General features: G+C 34.8%; 1 protein-coding gene across 3 annotated transcripts in view; it reads right to left on the bottom strand.

Moving 5' to 3' along the window:
- PCSK6 (proprotein convertase subtilisin/kexin type 6) overlaps positions 1-16,880 on the bottom strand; it is a 266,121-nt gene that overhangs the window by 83,064 nt on the left and 166,177 nt on the right. For all 3 annotated transcript variants that reach the window (XM_044665405.1, XM_044665406.1, XM_044665407.1), the window contains one exon: positions 8,201-8,337. In XM_044665405.1, the coding sequence (XP_044521340.1) occupies positions 8,201-8,337 (137 nt within the window). The remainder of the gene's footprint in view (positions 1-8,200; positions 8,338-16,880) is intronic.

Raw genomic sequence — 16,880 nt, 5'->3', positions numbered from 1 at the left:
TTCTCTCCCTCCCCTCCCAATCCTTCCTGAGATGGTAAGCCATTTCATATAGATTTTACATGTGCAATCATGTAAAACATTTTTTCATGTTAATCCTTTTGTGAAAACAAGCTTAAACAAAATAAATTAATAAATAAAATGCAAAAAGTTAAGAAAAAACTATGAAAAAATTAATGATAGACTATGCTATGTGGTCCATTGGTAACACCACAAAATATCTAGAGGAAGACCTGAGCATGTTGGGTAGAAAACACCATGTGGGAAGATTTAAGGGAAGATGCAAAAGAAGGGTCACATAAGAAGAGAAGGTGTGAATGGCTTATGATATGTGCTACCAATAAGAGTATTCATGTTGTCAGAATCACAGATCTCCTGAAAGATTAAAATATAAATATGAATTATTATTGTCCTGGGAAACAAATCAGTTGGGACAATATATGTGAAATAACTTTGTTTTCAAAAAGCCCTATGCAAAGTGAAACTATATAAATAAAATGAGGTATGTGCCCAAGAAGACAGATGGATGATAAGCCTTCTAGCAAAACAGAGACCTCCCTCTTTTGCTCTTTTCTACTCTTTCCTCTTTATTTCAGCAGGGATGCTCCTACACTCTGTTTAGTCACCCTCTTCAGCATGGCTTCCTGGGTGGCTACAGCTTCCAAGATAATGAAGACAGCTTAATGCATGGTCCATGGTCAGAGATGTAGGTACTGCAAATAGTCTTTACAGGGATGTATCTGTATAACTGCAGTGTCTAATAAAAGGGTGCATTTAAAACACTAATAGTAGAAAGATTCCATTTGAATCAATGGTGACCAAATCTCTCCTTAGTCTATAAAACAAATGAGGAGAAAGAGTTGCTGATTGCAATGGTTAAGAAGATGGAAACAGAAAGGTTAATCATCTCCTAGAAATCAGTCCTCATCATTAAGAGAAATAATTTATCTTAATACAACATTGACATAACACTTGCCTGCACTTGTTAATTCTGGCAAAAGACAAGGGGAGTAACAAATCTTGGAAGGTTTATGCTATCTCTAGAACCCTCTAAGGGAATAAGCAAAGAAAATTTCCTGACAATACTGCAGTATATACCAGGAAAATTCCATCAAACTATGGCATTTCAAAGCTGGAGGAAATAATGAGAAAATATTTAATTCAGTCCTTTGACAGATTCATATAAGGATAATGACTGTTATTTATGTCTAAAGATTTACAAGGATGGAAAATATGTGAACTCTTGTTTTCTATTCTTTTAATCATTGTCATCATTAGGAAATATCCTTCATGTTTAATATCTCTTAGTATATCTAAATTTATTTCCTCTGGGGTGTGAAGAATATAGGCAGTATGCAAAGTGGATAGAGAGTCGGACTTGGTTGGGAAAGTCTAGGCTGAATTCTAATCTTTGATATCTGTGTGATCATGGACAAATTATTTAATCTCTTTGAGCCTCAGGAAATTTTTGAAGACTAAATTTTAGATAGATTATAGTCTACCTTGGTAGATGAGGTACCCACAAAATTAATCTCAGGTCTTTGATTTAATTAGAGTTTCTTGTCACATAATTATTACTGCCATTGAGTGAGTTAGTCAGTGAAACAGGTAACAGCCCTGGACTTGGGAGTCAAGGAAGAACTGAATTCAAATATAACCCTAGACATTTATTAGTTGTGTGATTCTGGGCAACTCATTTAAACTCTGCCTCAGTTTGTTCAAATGTAAAATGGCATTTACCTCACAGGGGTTGTTGTGAAGATTAAATGAGATAATATTTGTGAAGTGCATAATACAGTGGTTGGTACATAACAGGCTCTTAATAAATGCTTGTTTTCTTTCTTTCCTTATTCTCCGGGCAAAGGCATGTACTTTTTGGGGTGGGAAGGGGGAACGAACAATTAACAACAACCATTTGCTATATCAATGGTGAACACTACATGCTACCTATCATTCTGCATTGTTTGTTAATAGAGAGAAAGGATGTCTGCTTTAACCTATTTGAGAATTTTCCAGAGTATCCTTGTAAGCAATGTTAGCTCTAGGATTTGTATAAAAGCTTTTCATCATATCAAAGAAATAATTAATTCTTGGGCTTTTAAACTTTTTCAATATAAATAAATGCTTTTTATTGAATGCCCCTCAATATTCTTTGACACAATTGTGTAGTTTTTGATATCAATATGACTTTTAAAGCTAATTATTTTCTTTATTTTGATTCTTGGGCTCATCTAACTTGATTATAAGTATGTAACAAAAATAATTTTGGATATATTTTTGTACTCTTTATCAATATTTTATTTAATATTTTTGAATCAATAAAATTATTTGTGATATTTGCATGCAATTCTCTTTCTCTTCTTTATTCTACTATGGTTTGGGAATTGGGACCATGACCATCTCACAGAAAGAATTTAGCAGAATGTCTTTTTTTAATTTTTGAACATAGTTTTTGGTAGCACAGCAACTGGTTTAACATTTTTTAATGGAATTTATTTACCAATCTCTTGTGATGTGAGTTTTTCCCATGTGACTTCATTTTTGTCTTGTTCAATTTTGTTCCCCAGATTAGGTTATTAAAGTACTTTATGCTCAGTTTTGTTAATTTTGGTCTTTTATATTTTTGTAGATATAAATTTATTTCATTTATTTGTTCAGTTTTGTTGTCATATAAGTAGTTATAGTGGTTTTTGATAATTTTATTTATTTCCTCTCCATTTTTATGAATTCTAATTTTTCATTTTTTATTTTGTTAATTTGATTTTCCTTTTAGTTCACTTTATGAATCTTACTAGGATTTTTAAAAGCAATGCTGTATTAGTTCAATTATTTTTACTTTAAATTCTGTTTATTTTTTCCTTTAACATTCAAAATTTCTTCTTTTGTGCTTGCTTTTGATTATTAATTTGCCCAATACAGTTTTAGCCATCCTTCTCTGTGTCCAGTTTTGGAGTGAGTATATCAAAATTAAAAGTTTATCTTGATTTCATCTGAAGGATCTTAACATGTTATTCATAGAATTTCTCTACTTCATTCATTTTCTGCAACAGATATTGATGTGAAGGTTACATCTTTCTTCATAGCCCTTTGTTTGATATAGTAATAATAACAATTGAAAGAGAAGGCTAGCTAAGAACACTATGAAATGAAACATTTCCTTATTGCCTTTAGGCATATAAAGAATAATTTTCACTAATTCCTTTATTTGACTCTCTGAGGAATCTTTATAGGTATTTTTTCATTGGCCTGCAACTTCTTTATGCCTTTTGATTTTACTTGTTGGTGAGGATGTCAATAGCAACGTGTATCTTCCTCTATTCCTTCTCTTATCTTCTACATATACTATGTTTGTAACAAAGATCACATGCTGAGTTCCAACAGTTAAAAGAGTGTTTATATTTACTCAAAGAATTACTGTTTTGTCTTAGAACCCTTCTACTCAACAATGTCACAGTGTAAGCAGAAGAGGAATGTACAAGATCAAAGACCACTTTGAATTTTGCCTATCTCATGGATCACTTGGTGACCCATTCATCATTTTGTGGCTAAACTCCTGATGGTGTTGGACCTTTCCTCCAACTGAACTAGATTGGACTTTGAACAGTAACACATAATCTATTACTGGGCCAATACTTGAAGACTTTGGTGTCAACTCCATACTGATACTAAGGTATCAGAATTTTTATGGTATTCCAAATTCATATATCAAGTTAATGGTAGAAAAATAAGGACCTGTTAAGTCCTAATTAATTGTTCTTCAACTGTACCAAACTGCCTAGTAGATCTTTCAAATAATTAATCCTTCAAAGAGCTATATAGACAGTAAAGAATTCTTCAACTGGTTATTTACTATTCTAGTGGTTTCCCAAGTTTTATAGTCTATGGACCAATTAGGAGACAGAAAAGGCTCTATTAATCATCAATTGTGAAAACACATCAAAATCAATTTTAAAAGTTGACATTTCTTTTGATGTGATAATAATATGGGATATTATGCAGGCCAGAAGCAAAAATGTAGCCACTATCTTTTTTAAAAAATTATATTATTATAAGAGATCATTTAGCAATTATTAGAGAACCACTGATTTGGACAAAATAACCCTAACTAATTTTTCTTCACTGAGTTTTTTCCATTTATTTCTTTTGGTGTACAATTTCTCTGTGTTCCCAATCCAAATTTCAAGACAAAACTGGGAAGAGTAATCAAATAAGGGCAAAACTAATGGTTAAACATAGAAGAATTACTCCCTACCTTTTTTGTATTACATATCTATTAATCTGTTGAAACCTTCACCTGAAATTGAATGGCATCTTACTTATAATCTTTCTGCTTTACATTATAAATGTGGGCACAATAACAAAAGTTTGAAGTGATAATAAAAATTTTAGGGTGAAATTGGTTATTTTCCTAAATTATATAAATCATAGGAGGCAGAAGTAAGAGCAGTATTTTATACAAGAGCAATCAATATTCTACCATGCATTTACAAAAAATGATGGTTCTACATTAGTAGTGATGTAATATATATGTAACTGGGTCAATTCAACTGGACCACATTAAAAGGTAGTCTATATAAAGGTTTCATATATGAAGCATCTTGGATGATATCCAAGAACCCGTCTATGACCTGATTGGTGCTTTACTGGCTACATAATAATTTGGTGTACTTAATTTCCTCAAGATTGATTGAATGTAACTTTGATACATTTAAGGGACATAGATTTAAATTCAAGGTCTTCAATAAACTATTACACAAAAGGCTTTGTATCTTTTGCCATTCATAAAATAAACAAGTCTCTCTTATTTTCTAGATCCACTTGAAATGCAGGCACTCAATGACAACATCTGTGCCTTTCAGAGAAGGGATAGTGATATTTTCCATCCCTCAAAGCCTTGGAGCATGTGATATATCTTTATTCCCAGGACTATTTAGCACATTGCCTGGCACACAGTAGGTGGTCAATAAAAGTTTTCTAAATGGAATATAATTTAATTCTACATAACAGAATATTATACTCTCATGAATGTTAATTCATGTCTCCATGCAAATGTGAAAAGAAATCCTATTCTAAAAGCCATGACGGTTTCTGAAAGTGTGAAGACAGTGATTTTAAGCCTCCTTTATCTTCATTTTCTTTGACAAGAAAAAGAATTTAGTTATGAGGGAATTTATGTTGATTTGCTCCTAGAAACAATGGGGCTGTCATCCTGGATGCACTTCATTTGTTACTGTAAGAAAGGAGAGACTTACTAATGGAGTCCTTAGTGAATACACAATGACTATTAGATAGTATAGCTATATCCAAAGAGATAGAGATATACAGACACACACACACACACACACACACACACACACACACACACACACACAAATATGTGTGTGTCCAAGGTTTTATCCTGAACTCTCACTGCAGTACTTGAATTCATACATTGGAAGTACCCTCTGCCCCAGAGCCTCTCCTTCTGATTGGAGGATCCCTCCTGGAACCTACTTAAGGAGGATACTCCTGTCAGCTATGTGCCATTCCTCTACAGGCAGTATTTCTTTCTTATTCATCCCCATTCTCTTTCTTTTATATTTTGTCTTACCTTGTTAAAATATGAGCTCCTTGTGGATGGGAACTATCTTTTTTTCTTCTTGTATTTGTATTCTCAGCATTTAGCACAATGCTTGACACACAGTAATCACACATATACACATTTGTCTAAATATCACACATATGCTAGGAAAATTAGGGCCAAACAAGTAGAAAATATTCTTATCATTCAAAAGAAAAAGTGTGTCTATATTTCTACCCTACCATTAAAAGACAGGAATCCAAATTAAAATTAATAATGGGATAAATAGCTTTCTTTGGAAAAGGCTAGGTTGATTTTTCAAAAGTGTATAAATTGGCAGTGGTTCCCAAACTTTTTTGACCTATTGCCCCCTTTCCAGAAAAAATATTACTTAGCCCCCTGGAAATTAAATTTTAAAAAATTTTAATAGCAATTAATAGGAAAGATAAATGAACCTGTGGCCATCACCACTCCCCTGGATTGCCACAGCACCCACCAGGGGGTGGTAGCGCCCACTTTGGGAATCACTGAATTATAGTATAGCTCTTAGAGGAAGTGTTTTTAAAAAAATTGTTATTAGTCCTGAGTGGTAATTTAAAGTGAGCCAGATTTGGGCTATAGGTCATGTGTTTGGTATCAAATTATTCAAATATTTATTCACTCTTTTATATCCAGCATATGCTAGGTACTGTGTGGGATACTAAGCTCTTAAGAAATTTATAATCTATCTCAAAATTGAAGGTACACGTGTGTGTGTGTGTGTGTATGAAATTGTTTTCTGACTTGCTCTGAGTCACAAAGTTAGTAAACTATCTGAAGGAGGATTTGAGGCCGAATGTTCTTGTCATCTCAATTATAATTTCATCTCCCATGCCCTAGCATGGTAGAGGCTTTATCCTAAAGCTTCAATGCAACACTGGAATTCACACTGGAAGTACCCTCCAACCCAAAGCTTTTCCCTCTAAAATGGGCTCTTCCTAGAACTTTGAGAGGATTCAGGCTTAGCTGTGCCTCATTCTTCTACAGGCTGTACTCCTTTTTTACATCCTGCTCCCCAACTCTCTTTTAACTTCTTTTTATGCATTGTCTTCCCTTATTAGACTATAAGCTCCTAGAGAGCAGGGATTACCTTTCTTTCTCTTTGTATTTGTTTTCCCAACATTTAGCACAATGCCTGATTCATAGTAAGCACTTCATAAATGCTTATTGGCTGACATGCTACATTTCCAAAAAAGTCAAAGACAAAATGATTCTTTTGTGGTCCCTGCTAGCCCAGATATCTAGAGTATCCTGGGTCATGCAGTTCAAGAGATGTAAATAATAGGGGAATTGGCAATAGAGACACAACTCTAGGACCTAGAAAAAGCCTAGTGCCTCCATGTGGTCCCCAAGGACTGAAGGAAGCATTTTCAAATGAAAATGAGATAGATTCTGGGTTGGAGAAGATTGGAGAGGAGACAGAAATACCTCACCTCCCTAGGACGTGGATAGAAGCTTCCAGGCAATATTGCCTGCATGGAAAAGAAAGGAAAACAGGATTAAAATAGAAAGGAGGCATGAAGTGGAGGATTAATGCAAATCTATCTCTTAGCTTATATTATTAGTTATGTGAACTACCTAAGTCTCAAGGGAGGTTAGGATCCACCAGAAGATAAGAATCCTGAGTTCTTCATTCACATATGAATTAGCCTCAGCACCAGTGACCCTCTAAAATGTCTGTAAAATGTTCTGGGAAGAAAGTGAGGTCTTGTGCTTGTTTATGGGTTCAGATACTAGTCCTTTGCTCTTCCTGTTTGATTCAGTAAGACTTGTTTTTTATTTGGTGTTCTGTTTTGGTGTCTCAGCAGAAACCCTGGGTGGGGGCATGGACCAAAAAGATTTGTGATAGACCATGCCAAGATGAATCTGGTCTATAGCAACAGGGGCAAAGGAAAGTAGACGCAATGAATACACAAATTGCACTAATCAGATGTACAAATAAAAAGAAATCAATTGAAATAGCACCAGTTTCCACATTCTTTCCCATAACTCATAAACCAAAGGTCTAAACAATTGATCAAGCAACACTGGATTACATTAGATATTCAGTAACATGAGAAGTAAATTACTGAATGTCAGTGATAACTGAGCAACCTTAAATGTTAATAATCAAATGGAATTTTTTTTAGCCCTCTTATGGAGTGGGACATTCTCTTTTAATAATTCACAATGACTTGAATTGTGAGTTCTTTTTGGGAGGGGGGGCAATAAAGCAGGTCAGTGACTTCTTTTTCACAGCTAACAAAACAGGAAAGTTAAAAATTTGGGATGTCTAAAGGCAACAATCACCCTCTTCCCTTCTCTTTGGAAGTGATTCACTGCTTTAGAATGTCACAAAAAAAATGGAAAAGGAAAGGGAAACATCTGTGAAAATCCAATAAAAAAATACTTTTGAGTAATATATACACCTCTAATTTTTTATCCTGCCCAAAGAGGGAAGAAGTTTAAAAAAGGTTTGCCGTTGCAGCACAGGATGAGGCATGCTAAATGATGTGAAAACCATTTATCACTGAATAGAGATTATAGGTAAAGAAATAACTTTTTCTATTAACAAATTTTTTTTAAATCACAAAAATTATTGCTCCCTTCATAAAAGTCACTTACCTTGTTTCTCTGGATTACGGACCTGGGATGGTATATCATGGATTTCTAAAGTCCATTCTCCTTCAGCTTTTTCTCCCCAGCAATGTACAGTCATAAATTCCCAGTTTGTAAATCCATCATTTGAATGATCAAGTAATCTGTAATTTAAGATTCAGTATCAGTAAACAGGGGAGGAAAATCGAAATCCCAAAGAATAAAATCTCTCTTCACCAAAATCATGGTATTAGAATTATTACACCAATTTGTGATGTCTAAGGATGACCATTAAAATTGATTAGAAAATGTTCATGCAATTCAGTTTAATCCTGTAGTATTGGCTTCCTCCCTTTGCCTTATAGGCTCATAAGCTTTCTTTCCTAGCTTTAGGTTGCACTTCAAATATTTGTTAGGAGATAATACTCCTAACCTTAGCTATTTCATAAAACGTAGACTCCTCTTCCCAAGGGCTTCCAGATTCATGACCTCAACTATGTCAGCTTCATTTTTGAAAGACGGTGCATATTGCACACAACTTAAGCAGTACAACTCAACTAGCATTGTCTTCTTAATGCCTGAAATTTTCATTTTTTTAACTTAGAGCCGGTTCCTATATATCATTTTTTGTCTGTTTCTTTTTAGGAAACAAGTGAAGGAATATCTTAAAATGTCTTCACAATGCTTCCTAACAAATTTTTGCCTTCCAATCACATACAACTAAAATTTTTTAAATAGTTATGGTTTAATTGAGGAAACACAACAGAAAAATGAATGTGGGACTTATATCCTAAATAATACCTGAAAATTATAATCATAGATTTACAGCTAAAAGAGATCTTAAAGGTAATCTAGTCCATTCCTATTCTACCCTCATATTAAAGTTGAGGAACTTGGAACTAAGGAGATTAAATGAAATGCCCATGTAGTAAGTGAGGTATAGGAGCTCAACTGTCAGAGGAACTGGGCTCAAATCCCTTTTCTGATGCTTACCACCCATGTGATCTTAGTTAAGCTATTTAATTTACTTGGGCCTTAGTTTCCACATCTGTAGTATGAAGGGGATGGAATAGATGGGCCCTAAGAACTCTTCCAGTTTTAGATGGAAGATCCTGTTATTCTAAGTGTTCGAAGCAGGATTTGAACTAAGGGTTTCTGTGATATAGCCTTATCATTTACAAAGTATGACAGGAGAGGGCCCTGCATGAACCTTGAAGGAGATCATTTAGTCCAGTGGTTCCCAAACTTTTTTGGCCTACCACCCCCTTTCCAGAAAAAATATTACTTAGCGCCATGGAAATTAATTTTTTTTTAATTTTAATAGCAATTAATAGGAAAGATAAATGCACCTGTGGCCCTCACCGCCCCCCTGGATCACTTCAGCACCCACCAGGGGCGGTGGCACCCACTTTGGGAATCACTGATCTAGTCCATCCCTCTGAATTCAGTACAGTTTATACATAAACAATCTCAAGTAAACAAAAATGTCATATTAAAAATATCTAAAGGAGATTTTACAGCCTCCCTTAATGATAATAGTAAAGCACAACTACATCAACATTACTAAGTCATATTAATTTAAAAATTATATTATGAAAATTGCTACTATAATAATATAATAACTGTAATCAGAAGGTTCATCACTCCTAAGGTAACATCTGTGTTTATTCAACCTAAAATTTTTGACAAGGAAGTACAGAGTAAATGGTTGTGCCATGCAAATTTGTTTACAGAAAAAGGAGGGATTAATGACTGTTTCAGGATCAGGTCATTGCTACTCAAAATGACACAAAACTTATCTTTAAGGAACCCAAACCATTGTTCCATAAAGATTATGCAAGAAACTGGTATACAACAGGATGCAAAAATTAGCATCTATTGGATACCTAGAGAAATGTGATCAGGTAGTTACTGTTATACACTGGAAACATGCTATTTTTATACACTAACAGGCAACAAAGCTTCTTACTACAAATACAAACCCTCAAAATATTCTGGAGAATTCAGCAAAAAACTGTATTAGAAGCAGAGTGCCATTAGAGATAGACCTTGTGCCCACAACTGCCTAGACAAAAGATGGATCCTTTATTTAATTTGTTTTTTCATTCATTCATTCATTCATTCATTCATTCATTCATTCGCTCATCTATTTATTTAGTTTTTAAAGACTAGCTCACCCCATCCTCCCTAGGCTAGAAATGCACAGGCTACTCATGGGCCATCCCCATACTGGCCAACATAGGAGTTTTGACCTGTTCCAATACCAGTCTGGGTTGGTTCATCCTTCCTTAGGAAACCAGATACTCCCTTGCTCTTGGAGACTCACAATACTGATGCTAAATATCATTCAGAGATATGACTGGCCTAGCCCAAGTGAAGCTCACAACCAAGAGATCTCACCAGGTTCAGTTTCCCTGGAGGTTGTGATTACTGATTGCATTACCTCTCTTGAGCTGATCCATAAAAATTTAAGAACAGATGTTGCCATATCAAATAATCATAATGATCAAAATATGTGGGAAAAGAAACTTTTTTAAAAATAGAGATTTAACAAAACAAAATTAAAACCATTTGGGAAGGGACAGGTAGGTCTGAAGTCAGGAGGACCTGGGTTCAAATCTGGCCCCAGGTACTTCCAAACTGTATGATCCTGAGCAAGTCACTTAAACCCAATTGCCTAATTCTTGTTGCTCTTCTGTCTTAGAATTGATACTAAAACTCAAGTTAAGGATTTAAAAAGAAAAGCTCACTTGGGAACAGGACACTGTACATATTATTCCTGTTGTCCTGTCAACTCCTGCCATTATCTTTAAGATACTTTTAATGAGTCTACAGAAGGTGAAATTATAGCTCCAAATCCTTATTTAATTATTTAAAAACTTTAAAATGTAATTAAAAAAATTTTTATCCACCTCTGCAATAGTCTGTGTAACATTCAATATAAGAGAACAATAGCAGGATGTTGGCTTGTATTCAGATTGTTTCAGTATGAAGTCCCCCCCCCCAAAAAAAGAGGAAAATGAGACAACAGTTATAACAAAAATAATAACAGAACACCTAGAAAGATCAGGTGGCTAGAATTATAGACCAGAAGATCATGTTCCTTTGTCAGCTAACAAACTACAAATCTATAACTCCAAAATAACCTTGAGAATTCAACAAATAAATTATTCTAGAACTGGAACATCCCCGCAGAAAAAATGTCTACAACCACTGGGATATCATTTAGCTCCATAAAAAAATTTAGGAATAATGTTTTTAGTAGATAACACCACAATGAATACTCAATTTCCAAACTGCATGAAAAAAATTTATACTTCAGGGACCTGGGGAATAATTAAAACCTGTGGGAAGAAGATTAGGTGTATGTTATTCTTGAGGCCCTGTCTGCTACTGAATTTGTCCCAAAGATAAAACTTAAATGAATTTATATATCACTACCCTTAGAAACTTACTGTTTTTGACCTCAAGATATTAAATATAAAAGAAAAAGCAGAATTTAAATTTGTCTTTAACCATTTCTATCTGAATTCCATAAAAAATTAGATGAGGTAACAATGATAATAATAATAGCTCACATTTATAGTTTTATAGTCTGTAAAATTCTTTACATCTCAATCCATTTCATGATTTGATAACTTTTTTGGCAAGCTCCTTGTGGATAGGAACTGTCTTTTGTCTATTTTTGTATCCTCAGTGCTTAGCACAATGCCTGGCACAGTGCAAGCAATTAATTAATACATGTTTATGAATTAATTTTCTTCAGCTGGAAATATAACTTTAAAGTACCATGTGCTTAGTTTTTGCCTTTCTGTCCTATTCTCAAAAGAGGTGGAAAGCACCTGAATAGTATATTGTATAAGACAACAACCTTCACTTCCTCAAAAATCACTGCCATATCACTTCTTAGTCTTGTCTTCTCTGGCTGAAACAACCCCAGACTCTTTGCAGGATGACATTTTTTCATTGTTTTATTTTCCAACCCCATTTTGAAAAATAAAGTTTAAAATATTCAGAGAATGCTAAGTATATTCAACTAGCATAATTAAATTCTAAAGGCCTTCAGGGAAAGTATTCATTTAAATTTTTATTAGAAAATAAAAATCAATTAGTCAACAAACATTTTTTAAGCACCTACTGTGTGTCAAGGAACTATACTGTGTACTGGGAATAAAAAAGAGACAAAAGACAATGCCTGCTCTCAAGGGGCTCACAATCTAATGGAAGAAAAATGTGTAAAAACAAATATATACAAAGCATGCTATATAAAGGATAAATGGGAAATCATTAACAGAAGAATGGTATTCCTAGTATGCTTTTTGTCTTAGAAGAAGAGACAGTAATTAATTCTCTATCATCTAAGAAAAAGCCATAGTGAATTCTTGTTTTCACATAGTACTGAACTGGTTCCAACATAATTGAAATGTGCAAGAGTAAATAATCTTTATAACTGCCAATTTGCCGAAAGGGTTGTCAAGTTATTTTCCGTGGCATCCCGAAGAAACTGCAGAATTAAGCAATAAATGAAAGAAAGGAGAGGGTAATTAATCCAGGCTGAATTTTTTTTTCCTGCATTATCCTATCTGCCTTAGGATAAAAAAAATTCTTCCCAAGATTCAGAAGACACTGATCAACATTCTCAGATCATTTTTTAAAATGCCTAGACATTTATTACAGTGCTACAAATATAGGTGGTAGTCACCAGTAAATAAATTATTTTAAAATAAAACTGAGAATATCCAATTCCTTTTTAAAAAACAATCATAACTGCCTCAAGGACAGGAATCAGAATGGGAAACTAAAGGTTAAATAGGAAGAGATGAAAACAGGAAAAGAGAGAAGATAAGAAAGCAAAGGGAAGCTAGAAGGATTCTTTTTTTATATATCACTAAGAAGGGTACTATGGGATATAGATGGGCCACCCTTTGGCCTTGGTTATATTGTTATTTATTGGACAGCTAGGTGGTGAAGTAAATAGAGTTCAGAGCCTGAAGACAGGTAGATTCATCTTTCTGAGTTCAAATATGGCCTCAGACCCTCACTAGCTGGATGAGCTTGGGCAAGTCACTTGAGCCTATTTGCTTCAGTTTTCTTATCTATAAAACGAGCTGGAGAAAGAAATGGCACACCATTTCCTAGAAAACTCCAAATGGGGTCACAAAGAGTCAGACCTGACTGGACAACAACAATATTAGTATCTGCTTTTATAACAGTGTTTCTCTAGAGGTCTCTTTCCTTTCTGACTCAAAGTCTTAGATATAAACTCAGAGAATCAAGCTGCCTACATATAGAATATAGGGTGGGAATTTTAAAGAAATCTATGGCAATTCTCAAAGGTCATCTATTTGCTGATAGAAAAGTTTTATTCTTTATGGAGGGAGTACCCATGCTGAAGAAGTCATAGATCTTTGAAGTTCTGGATTATCAAGGAGTATAAAATTTAGAAAGCTCAAGTATCATCTTCCTCCAACCACTTCAGTTTATGGATAAAGAAAAGTGAAGCCAAGAAAGATTAAATAGCAATTATTTCTCCTTCAAGAAATGATGAAGTAGATCACAGATGAAGGTTATTCAGTAAGGGTCAGAAGAAGAAGAGAAGAAAGGTGCTGACTGGTGGTGGGTGACTTGCCAGCTGAGGAGTCCTGAGGTCCATACTTGTTATTTGTTAATCTCCTTAACAATAAAAGAGGGCTCTATCAATTTCTCAGAGTACATATCTAAAATGTGACAGAACATCTCTCAAGACTAATCAAAATGGATAAAACCCGCCTACTTCTTGTAATTCATATAGGTACCTAAGATACTGCCAGAAAGAATCTGGAAAGCATTGTCAAAGATTATTAATCAATAATTTAATCAATCATTAAGTATTTAGTAAGTATCTACTATATGCCGGGCACTGTTATTGGGCCTGGGAATAAATAGACAAAAATGAAACTACTCTTCCTCTTATGCAGCAATTGAGATGGATAAGACAAGTACCCAGGTAGGTATGCATAAAATGGTTACAAGCTAATTTTCAAGGGAATTCAGTAGGAGCTGGGGACATAAGGAAAGGCCTCCTGTTAATATTGGCACTTGAGCTGAGTCTTAAAGGAAACTATAAGAGTTAAAAGAGAAAAAGAATTGATTTCCAGACAGAGAGCAGCTGAGATTCCTGCATGAAAAACAGCAAGAAGGCCAAGATAGCTGGACTATATGTGTATGAAAAGTAAATAATTTGTAACAAAGTTGGAAATATAGCTTGTGGTCAAATTGTAAAGGGTTTTAAAATGCCAAATAAAGCCTTATAATTGATCCTTAATTAGGGATCCACTGGAGTTTACTGAGGAGAAGAGTAACATGGTCAGATTTGGGCTTTAGGAAAATTACTTTGATAGCTATGTGGACCTTGGATTAGAATGCATAGAGATTTGAGATAGGGAGACCAAAGAGTTAATGCAATAGTCTTAGCACAAGATGATGGATAATGGGATGTGTGAAGAAGTGAGTGGAATTAAAGAAATGACAAGATTTGGCAACTGATGGGATAATATGGGTCAGTGAAAATGAGGAATCAAATTAAGAATGACATCCTATGAAAAATGATTGATTGATCCATAATCCATCCATAGTTTTATCTATCTTTAGTTTACTTCCAATCAGTATTACTCAATTTAGTGTGATTACATAAATGATTGCTCAATATATCCACATTCATATGTACTCAAACAGGGCTGATGATATAGATATTGATCCATGTTATACTCACATCAGATTAAAGGGATTCTTTCTTATATTATGCTTTTTAGGCCATAAGGAGCAGGTGTAGGACTGATTATTAAGAGCCATGAGTACATTTACTTAACTACAAAAATGTCCAAGCCAGAGGACCTCCACTCATAATGAGGGAATGCCAACTTGAGGAAAGGCATCATCCTGACCTCTAGACCTCTGGCCTCTTGACATTTTCCCCTCATACAACTTGGAGAGATAAACATTCTTTTGCCCATCTTGTGATCCCTCGATCAATGATGGATGCACATCCTGTGAGCAGAGATGACCCTTACCATTCCCCCCCAAGCTATTTTAGATGCCCTCTGACCCTTTTGTCATTTCCCTTGATTGCCCAACATTGGGTGGGATTCTGCTTGCTGGATGATTGCCCAACTTCTCCCTGTTGCTAGGGTGTAGGTAAAGATCTGCCCATCCATTGCTTGAGACCATGCATGTGACCACCAATGAAAATTTGTATTCTCTGGTTCACCATCTGGACTGTCTGGGACTTGAGGATTGTAAAATCTGTACTAGAGCACAAGGGGCTTCTCAGATAATAAGGTCTCATTCATTAAAAACGATCAAGTCCCTTTAATAAATGGTTATTGACCTCAGTGTTTTAATTATAGATTGGCCAGAATTTTTGGTGTGACAATCCAGTTGTGAACATGGGTGACTGGAAGACAAAGTTTTAGACATGTTGAGTTTTTGATGTTTTTCGTAAAAATCTGAAGATCATAAGGGCACAGATACTGCTTTCTTCACTGTTTATCACTGAAGGCAAGGAACAAAGGAAAGAGAATCAGATTTAGGAAATGAGCAGCTAGCTGCTTAAGAAGGTGAAAAAGGGGTTTCAATTTCTGGACCAGGGCTCAAGATACAGAAATAGCTGTTTCCTAGTAAGGGATAGGTGTTACTAATAAGGGCTGTTCCATATGAATGCACTCACATGGAATTTTACAAATCTAATCAAAAGGGCTTTTAAGGGTAAAGGAAAGGAGAGAAGATTCCCTACATATATCCTCCAATTGAAATATCACAGAAAGTAGCTCAAATGTGGGAAGAAAAGAAATTGAGAAACTCAAGTTAACAGGAGACACTCAAGAAAGGAGAAATTATAGAAACCTATGGCTTTAGTGATATTTATGCACAAATTACTCCAGGAAACAAGCAAGATAAATTAGAGATCCTTAAAGAAGGAAATCAATTTGAAATCATAGGAATCACTGAGATTTTGTGAGATTAACAACCATGACTAGACTGTGACTCTGGAAGGATAACATTTTTGAAAAGAAACAGGATAATTTGTGCATGTGTATGTTGGGAAGATGGGATAGCATTGTATATTAAGAACATACACTGAATTCTGTGTAGAAATCTTGGAATCAGAGAGAGTGTAATGGAACTTTCCTCTAGGAATGGCCTCATTACTCTAAAATGCCATGGCTGGTTAACTTATTTGGCTAGCTCACAGAACTAATGAGGCCAAAGGTTATGGGTGTGCCCTCCATTAAGTACTTAGGAATATGCTAACAAAAACTCCATGCTAGGACCACTATATCCATCCCTAAATGGATTTAGCTATTTTCAATTGTGTGTGTGTGTGGGGGGGGGGCACATGGCTTAAAGAATGAATGTTGAATAGATTAGCTGAGACACAGCCCATTGACACCTCTGGAAAAAACATCTCAAGGCACATACCCAACTACCTTATCTGTCAAGAATCTAATCTGTATTTGCAGAGGACATTATTTTTGTAAAAAAAAAAAAATGGCTAGCTTTGGTATTCTCCAAAGGAATAGGTTCTCCAGGATTCTCCTTGTGAATTAAACTCATTTCTAGAAAACAATTATATTAATCAATGTAGCAGAAAAGCAAAGAGTTGATCAATTAGGGTGGAGTGGTAGTATATGTTAAGAAGAGCAAAAGAAAACAACATTCTTATTTTTTC

Source organism: Gracilinanus agilis, chromosome 2 (genome assembly GCF_016433145.1).
Source record: "Gracilinanus agilis isolate LMUSP501 chromosome 2, AgileGrace, whole genome shotgun sequence".
In the NCBI taxonomy this organism is placed as follows: Eukaryota; Metazoa; Chordata; class Mammalia; order Didelphimorphia; family Didelphidae; genus Gracilinanus; species Gracilinanus agilis.
This window is presented reverse-complemented; position numbering and strand designations above follow the sequence as displayed.